The sequence below is a fragment of the Cebidichthys violaceus genome, unplaced genomic scaffold, assembly GCF_023349555.1.
Source record: "Cebidichthys violaceus isolate CVI_PGR_0920_01 unplaced genomic scaffold, fCebVio1.0.p SCAF_14, whole genome shotgun sequence".
Lineage (NCBI taxonomy): Eukaryota > Metazoa > Chordata > Actinopteri > Perciformes > Stichaeidae > Cebidichthys > Cebidichthys violaceus.
In genome coordinates, this window is record NW_027176307.1 from 12,496,295 (window position 1) to 12,520,479 (window position 24,185).

Sequence of the window (24,185 nt, forward strand, 5' to 3'; positions counted from 1 at the left end):
ATGCCTTATATATCTGGATCTGACTATAATTACCTGTGTGTATTCCATTAAATCAATGGTTTGCTTGGATGTTTTCTTATCACACATGACAATATTTCAGCCTTATTGAGCAGATGAAACAGACTTATGAGCAAATAAATATTATATATTAGAACATAATTAAAAGCAGTAAGGAGGCTGCACCAAATAGTTCAAAGCTAAATATCTAATGTTGACATTTGAGTTTGATAAAGATTAGGCTACACTAATATTAGTATATAGTATATAATATTAATGGGCCTACCATTTGTAGAATTTGATTCCAGAGTGATGGCTTCATATAGGATTGGTACTAACTTGTGTCAACCAAACATTTGCAGTAACTCCAGAGCGTTGTCAAGTCAAAAAGTCAACTTTTAGATGAAGATAGATCACTTTTTTTACTTTATAAAATATTCTGCTTTAATCCAGGATTTATTAGAGGTAAAAACCTAAAAAAAAAGTAAATAATTTTGCATTTGCAGCTGCAACTGAATGGCTTTTAGCCTGGATTATGCGTCTGGTACGCTGCAGCCACTGCCAAGGACAAGGGCAGACTGCAGCGCATCATTCGCTCTGCTGAGAGGGTGATCGGCTGCGATCTGCCGTCCCTCCAGGACCTGTTCGCTTCAAGGACCCTGAAGCGAGCAAGAACGATTGTAGCCGACCCCTCTCACCCTGGACATGAACTGTTTGTGTCCCTACCATCTGGCAGGAGGCTGAGGTCCATCAGGACCAAGACCTCACGCCACATGTACAGCTTCTTCCCGTCGTCCTGTTGTCCATTTGTTGTGCACTTTATTTTATATTCTATTATATTCTATTGTAAATTTTAATATGTTCTATTTCTATTTCTTGCACTGTCTTGATTGTTGTTATTGTTTAATGTTATGCACCCTCTGCCATGACAAATTCCTTGTAGGTGAAAACTTTCTTGGCAATAAATGGTTCTGATTCTGATTCTGATGTGTTGAACTTCTTTTGTATTTGTCTAATATTACAGTTTGCCCTTCCCTGACAGTAGACTTGTCCATGTTTGCATTTGGTGTAACACTACCAACACTAATCCTTTTATGTGAACGCGCTCATAGACCGATTGAGAAACACTGGGTTGATTAAACGAGTTGATAACCACCATTGAAGGACCACTTAGCTTGATTGCGGTTGTTAGTTAAGCCAGATTCCGAAAAGATACCCTGGGTAGACATAGAACTCACTTACAGGCCTCAGGTTGAAAGTCCTGTGATTGTTTGACCCATCCAACCATCGTCTTCCACCCACCATGAGTAGTCTTTCTCACTTGATATACATCACTTGCTCTGAACGTAGCATATTCACACAAATGTGTTTACATTGCAGTCAGTACAGACTACATGGCTTAAAAATGACACACAAAAAGCAAGAAAGACGTTGTTATTGCATGCTAAATGACTTACAATTTGTTGTGTCCTTCACACACCACTTGGTGAGACCAGGCTGTATTTAAACACAACAGGGCACCTTCTGAGATTCTATTTTAAACCAAACTCTGACAGGCTTGATTTGCCTTGTTAACTCGTAAAACACACGTCGATCAACCTGGACAGAAACAAAATAAACTCACCGAACACATATTTAGTCTTTCTAATGTTCAAGCAATCAGCAAATCTGGTTTGGTGGAAATAAAGAAGAGAAAATATGCCGGCACTACACGCTGTTTTACCCCGCTATTTCTCTCTGCTGTGCGGCTGCCGGTGAGCAGATGCACCTCTGCAGCGGCTCATTGGAGACTCGTACTCCTTCTTCAGGGGGAGACCATTAAATTAGCAAAATACACCGACAAAATGGCTCCAAAATCGCACTGCTGGTCTTAGTTGTTTTTTCCAGTTCATATTTGCGAGCCTTTAACTACATTAAATCACAAACACTGCTGTGACTTTTTACAATCACATGATATTTAGGTAAAAGAACACCATTAAAATGACACCTGTTAAAACAAATACATGTATGGAGCTGACTCCTTCAGCACAACAGTAGCAATTCTTTGAACCTGCAGTCTTTCTAATGGCCATCAGGGGGCGACTCCTCCGGTTGCAAAAACAAGTCAGATTGTGTAAAAGTCTATAAGAAAACAACTCTACATCTCTCTTGATTTATTCCCTCAGTAAATATTGTAAAAAAGAGTTTATGGTCGCAATTGCTAGTTTCAAGTCTTCTTCAATACAGCATGATGTTCATTTAGTAAATAATGGCCCATTTAGATTAAAATAGAGCACAAAACAGGGTATTCTTTATTGACAGGTCGCTACCACGGCATTGTTTGGTCTTGGGAGTGTTTTTGTTTTTTTCTGTTTCGACCTTTAACTCTTTCAGAGTGTGTTTTCTGTTCATGATAGTTGTAACCTGTTGGGTGCCTAAAAATCGTACAGCTGAGTTGTACTTAGCTCCACCCTCTCGTATCCCTTCTGGTTGCAAAACACAGAGATGGTGACGGCCAAAAAGCTGAACTCGAGGCTTCAAAACCGTAGATACTCCACAAACTAATGGACAACGTCACGGTGACTATACGTCCACTTCTTATATACGGTCTGTGGGTTTGATCCAAGCTGATCCAGACAGGGGCCTGGCAACATAAAGCCAACCCATGGCCGTCATGAGACTTTGATTAAAATGTTCCTAAAACCTGATAAAACCTGAATCAAAGTATAGGTGACATCACCTTCCAACTGAGCCCCGCCCACTTCAAAGCAGTGAGTGCAGCAAAACACAAAAACAGGATTTTTTTTTTTTTTTTTGCCTTACAAAATAACATAGCTTTAACTATGGTAGGACATGTTGTGATCGTGTAGCTCATCGCTCATAATAAGAAGCTAATTGAGAAAATGGCTGTTATTCATTGTGGCTCTCCAGGTCTATTTTAAAACTGAAGAAATTTAAAGTGACTAATTTGAGTGCCACGAAATGTCGGAGAGGGCTCTCACTGACATTATTGCCGTTCACTTGATCTAATCAAATCAGCAGACATCACTGGTCCACTCTGAGTAATTGTAGTGGCTGTTTAAGAAACGTTCTTTTGTGGCTGTTATCTGTCCTGGGAGATTTATGAGAGATGACAATCCAGCCACCCAATCATTATCTCACTTCTATTGGTATTTATTAATACTTTACTTGTACAACATTTTTTTTATATAGTTTGCAGGCTTGCCATCTGCTTCCAACTGTAGCTCGTGAATAATTAATTTACATAAGGAGGGGATTACTGTACTGTTATTGTCCAGTGCTTTGGATACTGCTGCCTGGTGATGGTGTGGAAGAAAAAAACAAACATCCTTTCTAAGAACATCCTTCATGCACTCAGCGAAAGTAAGCGCATGCATGCAGGGAGGGTGCGCGCTTTATTCTCTCTTTGCGCGCATTGCGAAGCGTACCGGACTCTCCTCCTCTCTCCAGCCGCGCCTGCCTCGCTGAACCTCCCCCCACCAGAACTCAACTCTCTCTCTCTCTCTCTCTCTCTCTCTCTCTCTCTCTCTCTCTCTCTCTCTCTCTCTCTCTCTCTCTCTCTCTCTCTCGCACAGACCAACGGGAGAAGGTGTTTTAACTTTCCGAAGGCGACAACATTTCAGTCGACTCTCAAGGTAAACGCTTTATTGGGGAGGGAGACCTTCGTATTTAGAGAAGAGAGAGATAACGAGACTGTAACGGCGGCGTTTTTGCCGAGCGGAGACCTGTTCAGCCCGAAATGATTGGCTATTTCTTCAAATGAAAAAGTCTGAGAAATGTCTGTTTCCCTGGGCGACACCGTCAGCATCCCAGCCACAATGTACGGGCGGAAACAAGCGAGTGTTTGCATCCTCCAAACAATATTTGGATTGTTAAGAACTCAAAAGGTAGGAGATTAATTCATCAATTAAAGCTAAAACTGCCCAGATGTTTCAGTTTGCGTTAAATAGCGGTCGTAATGATCTGTTTTAAAGCTGTAGAACGTGTGGAGGTATTTGTTTAATGATGGGTCGTAAATTGCCTTTACGCAGAAGATCTTTTTCATATTTACGCGCATGTTTAGATGTTAGTGTTTAATAGAGACAAGTGGTTAAGTGTCGCATCGCATGTGTGTTGTGATGGAGGATGTTGTTGATAAAGAACTCTGCACACAGTTCCCACCTGCGACTGCTCGATCCCGTCCTCTTTTCTTTGTGTGTGTTGTGGTTTGAGGTACGCTTTTAACATGAAGTCATCAAGTCTCTGTGTGGGCTCTGGACTGTAATACTGTCTTTTTTCTGTATGGAGATTGGTCTGAGAGAATATATATATATATATATTTATATTTATATTTATATATTTATCAATAATATTTTTCTCCCTGTAAACAAAGAGTCAAGAGCGTGAAAAGGAGGGGTTAAGTGTCTACATTCAGGATATTTTATGAATATTATCCTAATTTTTATGCACGCAGTAAGTTGTTGTTGAAGGTGTTGACAGGGATAAATGTTGCGACCAAGATTTAGCAGCTTGGGCAAAATAAAGAGGCATGCAGTAAGGAGCTTATGCCCCCTCTCTCTCTCTCTCTCTCTCTCTCTCTCTCGCTCTCTCTCTCTCTCTCTCTCTCTCTCTCTCTCTCTCTCTCTCTAATACACAAACAAACACACACACACACACCTATCAATCCCCACCTTTTTCTTCTGATCTGCCCCTGGTGTCTGCAACAATTGGGACTGCACAAGTGATGTCAGGTCTGATCGCTGCTTGAACTGCAGTCCTAATAGAATGAGAAAACCAGAAAGTAGCTGGTTTTCCACTCACAGCTTCAGCAGTTATTTTTTGGGGGAAAAAACAGATTTTTCAGTCTATCTATCTATCTATCTATCTATTTATCTATCTATCTATCTATCTACTAACAGAATAACTAACAAATTAATGCTAGAGACAAAACACAATCTAGATTCTGGTGTCTTGCCATCACTTACTGGAGAACATGATCAATAGGCAATGAAGACAATTTAGCCAGAACCTGCCTCTCACTTAACAACAAACCACTCTAGCAATACTGTACATGGCTGCTATTGACAGCGTCAACCCGTTGGATTATTCAAACACATGTGGCGGAGATTTTTTCAATGGAGGATTTACACATCAAGGAACGTCAGACGGAGGTGTGGAAAACACTAAGTCAAGTCATAAGAGTGTAGCGGTACACAAGGGGAGACAAGGGTCCAGAGGAGTCCTAATTCCTCCGTGGAAGGTTCCTTGCTAAGGGTTTAATGCTTTATCAGCTCCAAAGATAGACGGTGCAGACGGAGGGGACAGACGTTCAGCAGTGACTGCTGACACAGGAATAGGATTCAGATTAATTTCAAGTGGATTATGACATTTTACGCAGTCTCCTTTGATGATAATAGTTCATAAAAGGATCAGTCAACACGGTTATAAGCCCATTACTCACTTCACCCTTTTCTGTCGTCTTAATCTGTCGGTGGACTTTCATGTGCCGAGGCCAGGGGGTAAGGTTCACTGACGAATGTGCTCTGGGACGCATTTGCATTTCCTGCAATGAGCCCTCGCGCATTATCCCGTTCTGCCATCATCAATAACTACCTGGCGTTACCTTATTATGCACATTATATGCCAGCCACCGCTCCCAAAATGAAATTACAGAAAGATGAAGTTGTTGTTGTCGAGTGCAGCGAGCAGATCTCAACATGCGGCGTCCGGGAAAAGAAAGCTGTGAGAGACACAGCACCGGGCGAAACGGGTTGGTAAACATGGCCGACAGATAAGACACATTGGTATTCAGCTGCATCTCGCCACGCTGGCCTCGAGGCCTGGCTGATAATACCCGCTCCCGGCTTCAGGGTCAGAGGTCTTCAGCTGATTGGCAACGGGCTGACACAGGGAAATAGAGTGTGCTGACTGGAGTCTAATGGGGTTGAAGCGCGCAGACGTATCAGCGTGGCTGGCATGTTAGCAACGCCACGGTCTCGCTCTTACCCTCGCGCACCTGGATGCTTACAGGTTGTTCACTAATCTATTAGCCCCTTTTGTCAGACACCTCTGGGCTCTCTCGCACAGCAGCACAGCAGCACACGGGCCTGTGCTTCTGCCACTTCTGTCATGCTGGATTGTTTTCCTCGCAACAGCGTTTGCTCTGCCTCATTCGCTTTCAGCCGCACCTCCCAGCTCTTTACGCCTCCCGGCCGCTGCTTGTCTGCCAACATGCCCAAATGCATTCAACCGGAGAATCGCATATAAGCATGATCTCTCTCTCTCTCTCTCTCTCTCTCTCTCTCTCTCTCTCTCTCTCTCTCTCGCTCTCTCTCTCTCTCCGTCACCTCTTCTCTCCCTGTCTCTCTTTTGTCACTCTCTAGTTCTCTCCTCCGCCCACTCGTACACACGTATATTTACTCACAGCCGTCCAGGCACAAAACACAAACGCCCACAGACAAATGTGCGCACACATAAACACGCAGTACAGTGATTATTTCTATGACTCTCCACTGATGTCCTACATTACTCAGCGCTCACTGAAAAAGCTTATTCACACTTAAATTCCCATTTGAGGGGGGGGGGGGGGGCACTCTCTGCACCAGCAACACGGCAGCAGTGTATTTGGAAGCATGACAACACCAACACGATTTCTCAGAGCATCCCTAAGTAATGACACGAAAAGTAATCCGCTGTCAGCTCGCAGCCTTTGTGCAGAGCAGGAGTGTTACAGTTGCAGGAACAGGAAAGTGGGCTACTTGGAAGAGCACTTATTAAGGCTATACGCATGACAGCCATCGGGTTTGGGTCTCTGTCAGAGAGAGGGAGTTAATTAGCATTGATCTGTTTGCAATACCTGATGCCTTTTGCTCACTGAAGAGAAAACGAAAATGATGATTTTTTTTTTTTTTTTTGGGCTCCACCGTCTGCCATTGTGGAAAAACTGAAATCTTTTACGTCCTTTTTGGAACGTCAACATCCCGTCTTGTGTTGTTGAAGCAACATCTGTTTGAGCTGCACAATTCCACCATCAAATCTAAACTGTGGCGTATAGAAGCCAGTAGAAGTAGCTTGTCCTTGTGGCGGCTGTCTCATTTGATTATGGTAATCACAGCGGAGCTTCAGTATTAATGCGGTAGTGATTTATTGATGTTAAAACGCTATTTGTAGCCGCTTCAGCTTTAGTCGCCGTCCTCTGATTTGAAAATGATGCTTTCTGACATTCTAAAAACTCACAAGGGTGCGTTATGAAGTTGTCTGTGACACCCAGATGGAACCAATTATTGGAAAGCAGCACACATTAAAAATATAGTTCAAGTCCACAAAATCGGTTTTGATTATTCAGCAAATCACAGCCACATATCAGTATTTTAAGGACACTTTATCAAAGCAGATGTCAACACATGGCTGGAACCTGTATCAACAACAAACCCCACCTGAGAAAAGCTGCAGCGCTAGCAAGTAGATAGAAGCCTCAACAGCTGCTCATCTTTAGTTGTTCATGAGAATTTCCTTCATAACGTAAAGCGCTCACACTTTCACTCAGCCGACTCATAGAACTGTATGAGTGTGCGATAACTGGAGCTACACGCGGTACCGAAGGGCGCGCTGGTGTGGAACATCAACGTCAGCACTTTCAGACGCAGGAGGTCCAACGGGGAGGAACCATGAAAACTTTGTTGACTGTCCGGTGCTTACTGAGCTTTAGGAAGCCTGGCAGCACGGGGCTCGTCTTTTATTCATGGCCCAGAAAACATGAAAAGTACAGCAAACAGAAACATCCTACGTCGGGGGGGTAATTGAGGACGAGAAAGACAGATTTGGAGATAATGAGATAACTTTGTAAGGGAATTTGGAAAGCGAGTGATTATTACGCTGTACTCGAACTAGAAAAGTGATCTCAGCAGAGTGCAGAAATCCACTAGCAGGTGTGTCTGCCTCTCCCCCTCCCAGCCAAAGAAGAGTCCAATCTCACACAATTGTCCCTCCCGGCTCCCTTACAGTCAAGATGGGGATGAAGATAACAGAAATGAAAATGCATTCATCTTGTATCGTGCCTAACTTTAGTGGATCATAACGTAACGGCAATGGAATTAATCTGCAGATGCTCCATTTCAAAATGAGACCAAATTGAACTTTTTTTCTATTGTTGTCTATGAATGTTTTAGCCCAGACAATTGCCAGGGATGCTTTTGCAAACTCAGCAGTCAATGATGGTAAAAACCTGTCAATAAAATAGGTTTTTAAATAAATTGTTATCACACAAAAAAAGTATTAAGCAGATGGGTCTAGTAGTTTGTAAGAGTAACCGTGGACAGACAGACTGATACACACACACACACACACACACACACACACACACGGCCGAACACAACTCCCCACAGGCTTGCCGGAGATAATGAAAGTTTAAAATGGGAGTGAAACCGTTATTTGACAGAGAATGCCGCATAAAGGAAGAGCAGGGATGAAGCACACTGCAGGTTATTGGCCAGTCTGTCTCTTTCTTCTGTCCGATGGGAGACCACTCTAGTGCAGTTCCATAACATCACGCAATATGGAGCTTAAGAATTTGAAATAAGGAGGAGACCTTGATATTTTCATTACTTGTCCCGAACCTCTCGTGGAAAGCCATGTACAGTACACCGGATGTCTGTTCTCTTTAAATTAATGTATGACACAGAATTTAAAGGTTAATCAAAATAGAGATGAATATTGTGTTTGCTGGATATGAATCAGCGGAGGTTTCTGACCACGATTATCCAAACGATAAAGAAAACAAATTGTCCACAAGATGATTAATGTACCAGTTATTAACCTGTGCACCAACAAGCTATTATCCATATCCCATCACCACAATGCTGTTTGGCATTATGTGTAATCTTGTCGTCTACGATTGGAAATACCTTCTCTTTAACCATTTGGAAATAGTGCAGTAAGCCAGACATGCACGATTGGGGTCAGGACCCCAAGAAATAATCTGCTTTGGGCATTTCAAATTTAAACGCCGATTAATCAGACTGAGGTTAAGGGTGACAGCTGAGAACCAGAGAACTCGGGGTTATTTTTTTTTTGCAACTTGGAGAAAGCTGGTAGGTTAATAAGTTCATCATTTGGTTTTGAGTCTTAAATGTAGAGCTGATCTAAGCCTATGGATCAGGCGGCAAGGCATTGGTCTGAGCACCGCGGGGTGTCCTCTGTGTTAGAGACACCCGGAGACAATATTAACATTCTGCTGTAGGGTTGGCATCAGTATTATAAAGATTGATCAATGGGGGCTTAGTTATGCACTAAAGGCTGTAACCTGTATGGTTGTGCTTCTTTGGTTTACATTTATGGGCAATTTGAGATTATTTATGGTCCGAACCTCTCTGTGGCAAACAGCCAGAAATAATTGTTGGCTAATATTATATTAGTAAGGGGAAATGTATCGAAGCATAATGGCCATGAAGGTGTCAAGTCCATCAGCAACCGATAATGATTCACTACTTCTGTGGCAAAACGTGTACTTCTGGTCAAGCTTTACTTCGGTGAACAATGGAGCAAAGTCAATGAGCCTCAGTTGTCCTCACTTGAATACAAGTTTATAATAACACACATCTGACTTCAGAGCAGATCTTGGTACAGCCGTGGGAGTCGGGAACATTGTCACAAATCGTATATATTCTGTCAGGTGTAATAATTGTCTAAAAGACAGAAAAAAATAAGATTCCGCACACTAGATAATGTTCCCATGAACATAACAATTGTCTACTCGCAACTACCGAATGCTTAGTCTTCAAATTTATAGCATTGAAATATTTTATTTAAAAAACCACTCATCTGAACTCGTGTGGTCTAAATTTCCCCCTTTCACTAGTCAATTATCAAGAGCCCGATTCTAATTAAGTGTTCAGTTGCTCATAAGATTCACATCTTTATCGCCATTAGATGCATTCAAATGAAACTGATTCAGTCATCTCAGTTAACTTACCGTCATAACTGATTACGATACAAATATACAAAGAACATGTGCCAACTGTGTTGTTGATGCTAATTCTCAACCCTTTTTTTTTTTTTTAAACTTCTATCATATGTTGACACAGCTGGAGAACTCAACTTATCCTTATCGGAAAGTCAGGCTGATGACACTTAATAAGCAATAATAATAAAATTATATTGTAATAGATGGCAACACTTTGATGTATTGCTGCTGGCCCCGTGGTACAGTATGTGTGTGTGTGTGTGTGTGTTTGTGTGTGAGTCTGTGCCTTCATGTGTGTAGAGTACGGAAGCAAATGAAGCGTAATTGAATCCTCTGCAGAGTGCAGCTCTTGACAGGCGGGACGTAAAAGTTGTTGCTGCCTGGGGAACGACAGCTGAACTTTGATCTAATGCGAGCAAGTGTTTGGCAAACTGTTACCTGCTGGTAGATGTCAAATAAAATCATCCATCTGTGTTGTTCTTTTTTTTTTTTTTTTTAAATTGAATCTAAAAAAGAAATCTCTCTGTCTGTGTCCTCTCTAGATCTCTGAATGCTGAATGCCATCAACTCCTTTACTGACACCAAGGCACGCCATTGAGGAGCACACCCTGTCCTCTTTTACCTGCCGCTTTAACGGCCCCTTGCGTGAGCTAACGTCACTGAGAAGCTCCACCCGCTCACCCTTTAACCGCTGTTGCTATGGAGAATCTCAGTGAGCTCCAGAACCCGTTGTTGGACAAAAACAGTAAGCACATGGTCAACGGTTATGGGGGCGACTTCCCTAATAACCAGTACCAGGAAAACATTATTAATTACTTTGCTGGAGGAGGAGATGGGGGAGGTGGTGGAGGTGGAGGTGGTGGAGGAGGTGGAGGAGGAGGAGGAAATGTGAATAACGGCAACGTGGTGAGCGGAGGTAGTTACAATACCAACGGGAAGATAAAATCTCAGCAGCTTTTGGACGCCACCTCGCTGCACCTGGCGGTAGAGGCATTCTACAGGCCCAACTTCATCCTGTACAAGGAGGACAGTGGCAGCATCAAGGCTAAGGAATACAAAAGCGAGTGCTGCGAGACCACGTTCACGGAGAAGAAAGCGAAGGAGGCGTCCAACGCGGCGGGGGCGGACACGCCTGCCACCGAGGATCCCCAGGCGAAGCTGCTGGAGGACGGCGAACACGTCAAGATCCAAACCGTTTCCTATGAGGTCGAGGAGGAGGAGTACGTGGAGTACGAGGTAAGAGAGGAAGTGCATGAGTGGAATAATGAGAGAATCCAACCATTTCACCAGAATGGATTTTTTTTTGTTGTTGTTCCTGTGAATAGACCGTTTTTGTGATACTCATTTGCAAATGAGGCCATTTAAAATGAAAATGTAAAGTATGTAGCACTTAGCCTTGAGTATTGTGCTTGTGCCGTCATCCGAAGCAGTGTACAGACCATCAACGACGCTAAAAAAAAAAAAAATCTCCAAAGAGATCCATACAGAATGCTGTTTTAGTTTAATAAGATACTTGATGGCAGATGAGGTTCATTTCTCTAGGGGTCAGTGAGAAACTCGTGTGATCTTAACCTTCCATATCAGGCCGACGTATCCACCCATCCATCCAGGTGTCCAAGCGCCTGCACTGTGTTTGTGTTAATTGAGAGACAGAGCGAGCATGCTTGTCTCCCTGTGGTATTTGCACACTTGTATCATCACATGATTGGGCTCGACGCCTGGATCAGACTGACATTTTACTAACCGCAAATCCCATTTGATCCACTGACCTTGGCCTCAATTCCCGACTCTAGTAAAATTCACCGGCAGATGATAACAAATCACCCATGCTGGCCTCACCCAGGGATATTAGGTGCTACAGTACTACAGCATTACAGTAGTTTTCCCCCTCTACTGGCGTGGTCAATAGCACAAAGCACTCTAAAGGACTTAGGGGATTGGACTGGCGGAATAGGGTGTTGAGTACAACCGGTGTCCTGTAAGACCCAATGAACCGACTGCCACACAGCCGCGAGTCTGCTAGAATTAACCCGGATCGCTGTGATAAACATGTAGCTGCTGAAAAGCAACGTGACATGGGTACATATATAGTGCGGGGGCTCTGCAGAGAGACAGTGCCTTTCACATCATGAATAAAAAAAACACAAAACATGGTTCTTCACTAACTTCACTTAGAGAAAGAAATACAATGTTGTGCAGATGCCAAAGAGCAAATAGTCCAAATACATTTTTTATATACTAAATAAATGCATGATCTGATGCGATGAAGTCTCTTTCACTGGTAAACGTAGGTGGACGCACATAAAAAGCAGAACAGACGAGTCGGAAACAATAACGTTGAACGCGCTAATGCACCAACTATAGGCTCCTCTTGGCCGTTCAAAGGTTAAGTCCACACATTACCATATTGTTCATACATTTCCACACGTGCCCTGTTCACAAATAAACAAACACATTTGAAAAAAAAAGAAAAAAGAAAAGCATAATCTTTCCCCTCAGCCAGTGTCGAGGTGCAAAGAGGAACATTCACAGTGGGGCTTATTATGTAGCCTCCCAGCAGGTGTACCTAACACATTGACAGTAAAATGATCATTTTGTGGGTTTGTTTGGCAATAATATGAATTTGCCTGAAGATGCCCTGAGGAGTTTTCTTGTAAGCAAACAAAGGTTATGCTTAAAAATGCATTGATTGTATCCTGGAGCTCTAACGAACACGTTGGATGCATTAATAAAGACAAATAAAGATTTGTACATACATGTTTGCGCACCGTCGTCTGCGCCGTTGCTCTTCGCTGCCTATGCTTTGCACATTACTGCCACCGAGTGTTCAGCGGAACAGCTCGACATTCGCGGCAGGAACGTGTGTTGTGTTGTCCACACGATCGAGCGTGAACAATACAGAAACAGAAAAGGGACCCGCATGTGGAAACATTGATCCACGGCACCACAACAGGTACATTTCTTTGCTTCACTCTAAATTTCATTCTTTGTGCTTTTGATTTAAGGACATCAGGTGTCAGCTAAATGTGAAGGTTTTGAATTTATTTTGATGCATTTTATTTAGTCTGAACGCTCTAAATGCTTCAATTAAACAGGACTGAAACTTGAGATTTACAAACTTGAAAGGAACTATTTAGGGAGCCCTTGCTACTTGTAAAAGGCACATTTAGACAAGGTTATGTGGCTCACATTTTGGGCACTTTTACACCTTGGATGGGCATGCAGCTCTCCTGATTAAATCATCTGAAATATTCAAAACTACATTATAAAATATCTGTTTCTTTGATAAAAAACTAAAGATGGGTACAAGCCTGTATAAAAAATAATACAAAAAGTCTCAAAGTAGACATTAATTATGACTCCCGAGGTACATTTCATCATTGGAAGCTGGTTTAGGGAGTAAAATCACAATCTACAGCTCGAATCAGTTCACTTCTCCCTGGCAGTGGTGACCGAGGCTCATGGGTATTGTAGTATTTAGATCCGTCTGAAGAAAAAGTCAAAATTATTCAAACTGGCGGCCATAACGTAAACCTATAAGATCGTACCATTATCCAACAGAGTCTTGTGTTTCTATGTTTTGTAACAGTGAGGATGTTGTTAAAAGAAAAAATGGAAATACATAATGAGGAAAAACAACAACTTCTTTCATTACGCAAATCTATTGGTTATGAGTTAAATGGTGAGATGAAACATCTGTATGAAATGATTCAAAATACTTAAAACCGTTTAATTTTTTTAAGTGTCAAACTTCACATGGAATTTTTCTTCACTGTGTAATTAATTATTCTTGCTGAAGTTATGAACCGTTTGATTTCATTTAATTTGCATCCGTTAGTAAACGTGTAATGTTGGTGTTCATTTGTATTTGTGAGAATGTGTGTGTTGAGTTCAATTGAGTTGTGTCATTCCAACTATGAACACATACCGGCGTACATTCACCATTGTCGTCCGTGTGCAGTGTTTTAGAGAACTGAGTGCAGAATAGTGAATGTAGCTCGTAAAAAACATTCACTTAAAGAATCCGATCTCTTTTCCTCGTCATGAGGGAGCTACGAAGAAGAAGAAGGTAGAGGAGGCTTGAAGACGGTTGTGAACGTGACAAAAGGATGGAACATGATGTCTTATGTCTTCGTAGTTACACAGCGATTTTGTGTGTCTAAATCAGTGGATGGAGGATTTTTAAGAAGCTCTGTTTTTTTAGGAAAAGATTGGTTGTGGCACAGCAGGATTTCTCATGTTTGTTCTTTTTTTTTTATTAAGGTTACAGTGTGACACCAAGTGTCTCGGTACGACATTATAAGGCACTGACAGCTCGAGAGCAATGATATTAGAGGGCAACATTTGCTGCTATTGTCGGAATGATAGCAGTACAAGTACATCTTTAAAAGATGTTGCAAATCAATATGTCCTTCGGTACAAATATGTATCGCCTTTTAAATAATCTGTGTGAAATATTGATGACTAAATTTAGCTGTAGCACTTTTTGGTGCGACCAGGCCTGTAGGGACATCTTTCAGGGATTTAACCGCTGAGTCTTTTTCACACTCCACACGCCGACTGTGTCTGTCAAAGTTTTTAAATCCCCCTCCATCTTGTCCGTTTCTCTTTCTATGCAGCTCATCCTTGAGTCATATTGATTTAATAAAGGAATCAGTGGGGTGTGATGGCTTTCGCCTGATTCAGCTCAAAACTGTTCGACACGAAAAAAGAGTTTGGGTCCAATCATTAATCATCATAATTCTGCAATGTGGAGTGATACAGCCATTTCAAATGCATACAACACGTTATCTGAAAAGCGTTTCGTCAGCACTCTTTAACCAGATGAGATGAGAATGGTGGCAATGCCAGAAAGCTGATTTACCTGATGTAGCTTTCTTTGAGATTAGCAAACTTTTCCTCCAGCGAACAAAACCACGTCCCTCACAGTCCGATACAGCAGCAGATACACAGTTCCATGTGCAACCTGCTATATTAGAAGGATTACGGTGATCACAGTTATTATTGTCAACCGCGCTAAGAGGAAGACTTGGTGTCAGGAGGTATCAGACGATTCTATGAGGTACAGACTGCCTAGGAGGAACGCCACTGCTCACCAGGTGTTGCGCACAATATGGGAAACTGTGTAAAATAATAAATCCTCATTAATTCATTGAAGGTCCTTAACTCAAGGCGGTACAAGATGTTCTAGTTCCGCATTTTCTGTAACTTGAACATATTAAACGCTTGCTGTTTTCAGAACTCATCACGAAAAAAAAATTAAAAAAGGGGAAACTACTGCGGTGAAATAAAGGAATTTATTTTGAAATGGCTTTATTAAACACAGCACAAATCCTCCAATTATCAAAGCACATTACAGATAGCCCCTGGGGGGGGATCAGTAGAGTAGACAAATTTCATCAAGGAGATTTAAATTTGTCTTTGTTTTTCGGTAGAAGGTGCATTATAAGAAACAACGGGGATATTTTAATGGTATCACTTGAGAAAAGTGCAATCCTCCTATGATTTGAACCTCTCCTTCTCACTTTGCAGTTCACTACTAGCTGCATACGGCAAACCTTTTATGCAAACACCAAAAACATCCAATTATCAGCCCTCTGTAAGATTCACTGAAAGTGTTGCAACAAATGTATTCCCTTTGTCAATAACCTATTTTTGCCTTACATCGCCACATAACAATTCCCTTTATTACTTTTTAAAATCACACAGTAAGAGACGTGTTTCAGGTAACACCACTTTCACTTCCTCCCTTTTCATTAACTTGCATTTATAGAAAGTCTAACAAACAGAGGGCCAATGATGACCAGCAGTGGCCCTGCTGAAGTGCCCTCAGGCAAGGCGCTGGATCGCTCACACCTGCGAGGTCGCAGTCGTGCACTCTGCCCTCCGTGGAGAAGATTATAGCCAAGAGAATTTTTGGCTTCAGAGGCCGACAAGCCTAACACAGAGGTAAAGTCCCTCCATGTTCGAGGCCTGAAAAGCCAGACAACCTAATCTGTCTCTTTTTATCAGCTCCAGCCTTAACAAGTGTACAATGAGCACTGGAGGTCTGCCAAGTGGACCCCCCCCCCCCCCTCTGTCTCTGCCTACCTCTTAGTCGCATTGCTCCCTGGCACATAAGATCATGTCCAAAAAAGAAAAAGAAAAAAAATGTAATGCCAAAACAGCATGACACAAGAGAAGCAAACCTGTATTTATAGCTGAAGCATGAAACAATGATTCGATCTATGTCAGTGCCGCAGCGTCCAAATTACTGACGGTTAAAAGGCAGCATTTGTGAGCCATGGACAGATTGCTGCTTTGCTCTCGACTCATTCTGCTGTCCGACTGTAGAATCAGAAAAATCTCAATGACAACTAAATTGCGTGTATTGCTACGCAATTAAAGTGATCATGGAGAGCAGGAGGAGATAGAACTGAGGCCTTGTTGTTAAAAGTGTCAAGTGTTGACAGATCTTTTTGTAAGTGACCCAAGGAAGGTTTTTTTAAATCTATCTGGCATCGTGAGATGCGGTGATAGTCCTGGCTGGAGGGAGAAAGCATGCTGCTCCTTGCTAAAGCATTATATACGCCCGGAGGCTCGTCAGTGAGGACCTGCGGGTCAGGTAGTATAGCTCTTCTGCTCTATATGTGGACGCACCTGGTAAAGCCGGTATATCTAGCAGCAGAGTGTAGGTCCAGAGGTGGCTGAACAAGTCGTCAGTTTAAAGCACTCATCCCTGTGAATGGTGCTAGTAGACACCGATTGAGGAGCTGACTGGAGTTAATGAACCAGCAGGAATCAATCTACCTCGATCTTAATGGGATTCCAATGCTGGACTGTATCCTCAGCAGTGTCTGGGTTTGCAGACCACACATTTTCTGAATATCATGGATTTTATGTGTTTGCTCCTTTTAAAATTATAATCCTTAAGATTTCAGTTCTTGCTAATTTGGCGACACCTTTGGTTTCTTGTGGTAACGCTGAACACGTCTCTATAATACAAGTCCCGGTTTCCCTTTTGAAATGACATGTTTATCAATCAATGTAGGCTTGATTTAGGCTTTTGAGCTAATCTGATCCACCAGATGGTTTGTTACACAGAACCATCTGAGACGTCGTCATTGGAAACGGTCTGGAAAAGGGCAAGCGTTTTCTGAAAATACTTGGCAGATGATTGGATAAACCATCTGTCAATCAAACTCATGACGAAGCCAGTTGGGAGAAGTGTGAAAAAGCCTTCAGTGTCATTCTTTGCTCTTCCAGCAATAAAGAAGTACTCTCCAATTCTGATCTAAATGATGCCATTGCAGTATCTACGCTAATCTCTTCAAGAGCCACCACTGTTGTCAAGCGCTATTGACACTAATTGGTCACATAAGCATTACTTCAAGTCTGAAAAGATGGGTTTGTCTCGTGTGTCATGTGATGCGGCGAGTCTCGCGTGAGCTTGAACATCGCGAGAATCCAGCTGCCGTGCAAAGTAAGCGTCGAGCAGTTATTCTGTCAGAAATATAACAGGTGAGCGAACTCATGCAACTTGTGTTATTTACACTTTAAATCTCAGTAGCAGGTCACAGTAGGCGATTTGTTTGGTGGAGGCTACTAACTCGCACACGCTTCAGTCAGATAAAAGATCAATGAGTAGACAGGCTATAGACTAACATATTCAAGTATAATCAACCCCTCTGGCAGTGAACTCCCTCTGCTACTAGGAGATGGAAAAGGGGGATTTTGTGAACCAGGGGTGGCCTCCCCCCCCCCCCCTCAAATAGTCTACTGGATGTACCTGAATATGCTTCCTCTTCAAAATAACCAGATGTTCCGTTCTCTGGATTTCTGGAACAACGGACAATTTAAACTATTGTATTTAGAGGTAACCAATGAATGGAAATGGAATGGCTATAGCGGAATAAATACTAGGACGATGCTTTGATCTTCTAGTCATGTATTCGGTCCATTAAAATGGAAACATGTATTTTCCCCTGCATAAAAAAATAAATAAAAAAAATCGCACTTGAGCTGGGGATAAGACTCGCCATTTCTTTTTGTCTGCCATCTGTTACACCATCTCCAGTGATTGAAATTTGCATTCATCAGTCCATTTCATATTCACATAATAATTTGAACATGTGGTATTCGTGCCACTCTGCAACATTTCAATAAAAATGGCCTCTGCTGAGCTTTTCTGATTAAACCCTTTTTTTTTTCTTCTTCTTCTTTCGGCACAGACATTGGAGTGCTAATGCTTCATGGGCGTGGGTGTGAAATCAAATATATAGATCAGTTCTAATATAAATATATCTCCTGCTGCCCTCTGCCTCACCTGCGCAGCCTTTTAAATCAGACCAGGTTTGATTAGAGGGGTTATCCGTTCTCACTAAATCTGAGGGGACATGAGCTTTCGCCTTCATTATTTCTACAGCGTAGTCATGCTGCAGTGCAGTGCACACACATTGTTCCTTTCCTGAAGGGTCCAGCACCCAATATGAGCCCGTGTCATACAATCTTTCAGAGGTATCCCATTTCTCATTTAGGAGTAAATGACAAACCGATCTCTTGGATCATTTCAATTCAGCGGTAAGTGAGTCTGCCCATTGCATTTTAAAGCTCGCTCACCTCTGCTAACCGGGGATATTCATCCCGCGGTTTGCTGCGTCTCTCTGAGCTACAGAGATCATAGGCTGCACATTGTGACACGTCAGAGAATGTAACGTTATTGCTAAATTACTTTATAACGTACCAAGAAGAACTAGGTTCCTTATTCTTATTTCCAGATCCCATAAATTACAGGTTTTATATTGGGTGATTCAAAATTAAAATCCAAGTGATTACCATATAGAATCCCAACATTTCACATGCACTTTGTGTTGTTTTATTCTATACTGTTATATTAGCTGAATAGTCAACCATCCAGTCAGGCATCTCAAACTTATTCTTTTGTTCAATTCGTTGGAATTGTTGGGAAAATTCCAGACAAAATTGCATATTATTCTCTACCTTTCCATTTCTGCTTGGTGCAAGATAAGAGACAAAAGTTAAATAACAGTTTTTGAATGTCTCTCTCTGTCTGCTCCTGCCTTTTCACATATAGCTTACTAGTCAAATTCCCCCTCAAAAAAAGAGCTAGAGCGATTCAAACCCTGACTCTTTTCTGCACTTGATGTCTCTGATTGTTGAGAATGATGATTCGAATTATTCAGAAAAGTGAAGAAATAATCATTGAAGAAAACTTTAGACGCTGTTCAACGTAGTTTTAGTTCCACTTGATATGCTGGGGCATTGTGCAGAGAGTGAAATGATGAAAGCTTACGCTGCATATAGTTAATACCATTTGAATGACCACCATCGATCATTCCCTCCCTTAGACCTTAAATACTCAATATCAAAGAAAACATAGTTTTTCACTGTTTTGAAACATCATTGAAGATATGATCCATAAAGTTGCACAGGAGTATCTGACAGTTTAAGGACCAAATTCAACCAGAGACAGACAATTTAGTACACTACATGCAAGAAAATGGTGTGGGGGGGGGGAAGCGATCGCCCACCAACGCAGAGTTCTTTAACCATGGACCACAGTTGGCAATGTTCCCAGGTGGGAAAACTGGTGAGAGTGATTTGTGTAGCAATTATAGTGATTGGTGAAGGTTGATTGGTTGTCTCCTGTCTATAGCCTTACCAGAGTGAGTGGGAGTTAGCAGCGCAAAAAGCTGGGCCCCGTTCCACTATGAACACATCCACCTGTTCACATAACTACATCAAGTAAACACCTGCATCCGCAGTCATTAGGGTACCCAGTCATGAAGTGTTTACAACGCATATAAGAAAGCATATCTCATCCCTCTCATACTCTAAAGCATTATGATAATAACATTGTTTTTGTCATATAGCTTTTATGTCGTCCGAGTCAAAAACAGAAAGCCATGCTACTCTGGTCCCTACACTGAGAAAGACTTACAATATAATCAACCGCTTAAGGCCGGGGTGTAATCCATCAGAACTAGTTCATGAGATTTATTGTCCGACCTCATCAGAAATCTGAAGAGTTAATAGTTGGATGATTACTTGTTATGAATCTGAGCCGTTTGAGGAGACAGTCATGTAACGATTGTCGATCAGTCTGTTGGGTTTAGATGAATTTAGATGTTTGTATAATCAGTCAGCTGTTACAATATATTGCTTTTTAGCCTTATATAGCCACTCTCTCCATTACTCTGGCAGGTCGCCTTCTCATTGGGTGTGAATATGTAATACAGCCCATTAAATGGCTATATGCACAGGCTAATCGATTGCCATCTTAAAATATAGATGCTGCTTCACTCCAATGCTTTAAACTCAGTCAGAGTGTTAACTGGACATACGGTTTCAGTTCTACTGTAGCTGAAATCTTTTGATCTGGTGTTTGTTGTGTGGAAATACAGTCTTAAAGCTGATATTTAGATTGTTTAATCCAGTCCCATCTGCAGCTTTAGGGTGATGTGTGAGTTTCTTTCATTCGTACATAATGCGCTCCTGCTTGATTAAACACTATTGATGTGTTGACTCTGGGTTATAAGAGCTTAACCCTTATTTCTTATCTACTAAAAATGCTTTTGTTTGTCTCTGGGGCATTTTATGCTTTTATAAGAGATAGACAGTAGAGAGGTGATAGGGGATGAGGGTAGAGCGAGGTGGGGAGGGACATGCGAGAAAGCTCCCTGGCCAGACAATTGGCAACTTAAACCCCTCTAGGCCACAAGGGCGCCCGATCAACTGTTTCTAAATAAACATGCAATATACAAGAGGCATTCTGGTTTCATAGGACAAGAACTGCTTGTTATTTTCGTCAGATGTAATCCCTGATTTCATCACAACACAGTTTTGCTTGTGCATTTCAACTTGTTTACTGAGCACGATGGGAATACCAAGCGTGATGAGTGGTGTTCCCATGTTGTAGCCTCATTACACCCTCCTAAATTGCACACCTGTCAACAGGAGGCCACGGGGCAACAGAGAGAGAGAGAGAGAGAGAGAGAGAGAGAGAGAGAGAGAGAGAGAAATAACAAATATTTTGTTCATTAATTCACCACAGGTAGCACATCTCCCCCCGACGACTGCAATACATGTTTGAGAGGACTGCATCGTGACGAGGCTTTTATCATTGTGATCACACACTCTGTGACAGAGTGTCCCTCTGAGGTTCCTGAGTGTGGTGGCGCCTCACAGGGCTGCTGAGTCCAGGCACTGTGTAAATCACAGGGTTCTTATTAAGCGCACGGTAAAGCTTGTATTTCTTTTTACTAGCCCCCCCCCCCCCCCCCCCTTGGTAGCACTCAATCACACCGCCTTATAAATTACAAACCCTTAACACAAAACCCGAGTCACAACCCCGGGGGGGGGGGGGTTTGGCTCCTACCCCCCGGAATAACTTAACATGACCATCTGCATCGCTGGATCGTGGATCCACCTACAGCTATATCTTAACGCAGCATCAGCGCAACATGGATGCACGCGGGGGGGGGGGGGGGGGGGGCGACTGGATATTGTCTTGGCTAGAACTGCGTCTCGACAGACAGGGAGGCCAGATGACCTGCAGATGACACTTGTGCAAAGCGAACATGCACCATCTTTTGTAGAAATGTAATTAAATGAGAAGGGACTATTTAAAAAGGGCACAGATCCTAATGATGTGTGCCTGCTCCCCTTTTAAAAGGCGTGTTTTTCCTAATGGACATAGGACACTGTTGCAGCCGTGAGATGACTTTGGTCTTAGTTTTTTTTTTTGTGATTTCCCAGTGAATACTTCTCCTCCATCAGGGTAGCAAATGTGCTGAAAATGTCATTTTTGTGCCGTATTGCATCTTTAATGGCATCCGCTCATTAACTTTGCTTATGCATTCAGCCAAGTAATTGAATTCCCTTTGGTTGTGAAGTAGTTTCTTTCAGCATCCAGACCTCCACCTTTGTGTGGCTGCACCGTGAAGCAATTCATTTATGTAATCTCAACCGCTTGTTTTTGCTTCATGAAATGGTTGAAAAGACAATATTAATTTCTGTGGCTGCTTTAATTGAATTCCGTGTGTTCAGTAATTTGTGTTTGTGGTGTGCGTTTTCCTCTTATACATTCAGACAAGCTAGCTGCATCGCTCTGATCCAAAAGATGTTTTTTTTTATTTTATTGTACAGTTGTTATCGACTCACTGACTATGTTGTTATTGCATATGGATGGCAAGGGGGAATTATATATTCATGTTTTTCCCAATAGAGGCTTGTGGCATCTAATTTATGGAGTCAGCTCCCACAACATCAATCAGCTTTCAAAAAGTATATCAAAGAAACTCACATAAAGAAAACTGTTTCATTTTGATATACCACAATTATTTCATTTTTAATTTAAATGTAATACCACCGAAAGATAATGGTGACAGAGTTCTTTTACTAAAACAGCCTAAATATGTGGTAGCAGATGTAGCATGAGTGCTTGTGCAGCGCTCCAGCCAGATTCACTGGGTCTATTTTCAGTCACATCATGCGCACTGTGCACAAAGAAGATATTTATTTATCTATTTCACTGTCATGAGTATATCATGAACACTCTTGCCGTGCTTAGTTTGAATTTGTAAACATGTTTTGCACGTCGCAAATAAAAATAAAATCAAAGAAATGTGACACGCTGTGAGACGCAGCGGAGTGGCTCAATCCCAAGCAACATTAAAATTCATGTTCAACCTCACGCCATCTTCACATGATTACCTGCCTCTCATACAGGAGGAAAGGTACGACACATTCACTTGACATCAGGACAAAAGAATAAAAGGTACAAAGACAAATCTCCAGGGAGAATGGAGAGCAGGGGGTAAAAAGAAAACGTGGACAGGGGCCACATTTCCTGTATATCGGGGAGGCAATTTCACAACAAATAAATTGCACGCGCCCTCCTCGTGGTTATGCTGTCATGGCTGAGTGGTGAAACCATCCATTAGTTCTTCATTACCTGTCAGCCTGTTGCCACATGTTGACAGGGTTTACGCCCCGCAAGAGTACAGCTGAGCAGCGAGCAGCACCGGCGTGCATAGTCATTAGGACGTTCGGGTAAATGGGAGACCAACTGTCAGCGCGCACACACGCACATGCTCATTAAAAGTCAGGTAGGAAATTGGTAAACACAATTCTGCTTACTTTAAATCAAACAGCCTCTCTGTAAACTCAAAGCCTGTTAGTCTGACCTGTGACCACTGGTTCGCACGGGTTCTTGAGTGTGATTTGAGGAGAAACAAAAGATGACGGTGTACATACATGCTTAACGTTCCATGAGACAGCTTTGTGGAGGGATCGGTGGCCTGTTTTCGTCTGCCGCGGCTCCCCTGCAACCATTTGAAAGTTTCATGATTCATGACCTTCCTGTCCATCCAGACAGGTCTGCATGCGGCTTCCTGTGATGCGCATGCAGCTCTGCCCGCTGGTCCGCACCGACTCCAGCCGACCTCACTGTTCGCTCGCTTGACTCTTACTTCCTCCGCTTCTCTCTCTCTCTCCCCCGTTCCCCCGATAGCCTAAGCTAACCAAATAGCCGGTATCCCCAGATGATGTATGGTTTCATTCTCCAAACAGCCAGAAGGCTGCGCAGATATTGTCAGTAAGCTCCAAGGCACAGAGCAGGGCAGGGCTCGCGCTGGAGAGATTGTGCTACAGCGCTTGCTTAAGGCCATGAATGCAGAATGACAATGTGCAGAATGTGGGCTGCATAATGCTCGTGTGCTATGACCTTTTTTTTTTTTTGTTGTCTCCGCATTGCATTATGAAGAGAATGAACATATATATATATATATATATCGATCCTCTCGGCAGGGGTCTGTGTCCACAGCTTTTAACAGATTCATAAGCTTCTCAGCTTGACAACACAGAGTGGCATTGTCTGAGGCTGCACAGACGGATTAGAAAGTTTTTGCTCGCACATTCATTTTTGGAGTTTATTATACTGGTTTTGTCCTCTAGGATGCCTATTTTTTGGATTAAATTAGAGTGTGTGTGTGTGTGTGTGTGTGTGTGTGTGTGTGTGTGTGTGTGTGTGTGTGTGTGTGCGTGTGTGTTTTCCCTATAGTGGGCAGGGCCCCCACACATTTTAACCACCCACCCAGTAATCCCCACCATCAATCAGGCAACATGACTATAAGGGCCACATGATATTAAAACTAATTGAAAAGGTTTTCACCGCTCAAAGCAAATTAATTCCCAACACTCTCACCCAGAGTAATTTAACTTTTAATACAAAGCAAACACCATAACG

At 42.4% G+C, this 24,185-nt stretch overlaps 1 protein-coding gene across 1 annotated transcript in view; it reads left to right on the forward strand.

The window, feature by feature from the left end:
• The first annotated feature begins 3,488 nt into the window (after positions 1-3,488).
• The window catches only part of syndig1l (synapse differentiation inducing 1-like), a 33,415-nt gene continuing 12,718 nt past the window's right edge, over positions 3,489-24,185 (forward strand). Inside the window, exons 1-2 of the mRNA XM_068708939.1 lie at positions 3,489-3,884; positions 10,480-11,173. Coding sequence (XP_068565040.1) covers positions 10,637-11,173 — 537 coding nt within the window. The 5' untranslated portion in view covers positions 3,489-3,884; positions 10,480-10,636. The remainder of the gene's footprint in view (positions 3,885-10,479; positions 11,174-24,185) is intronic.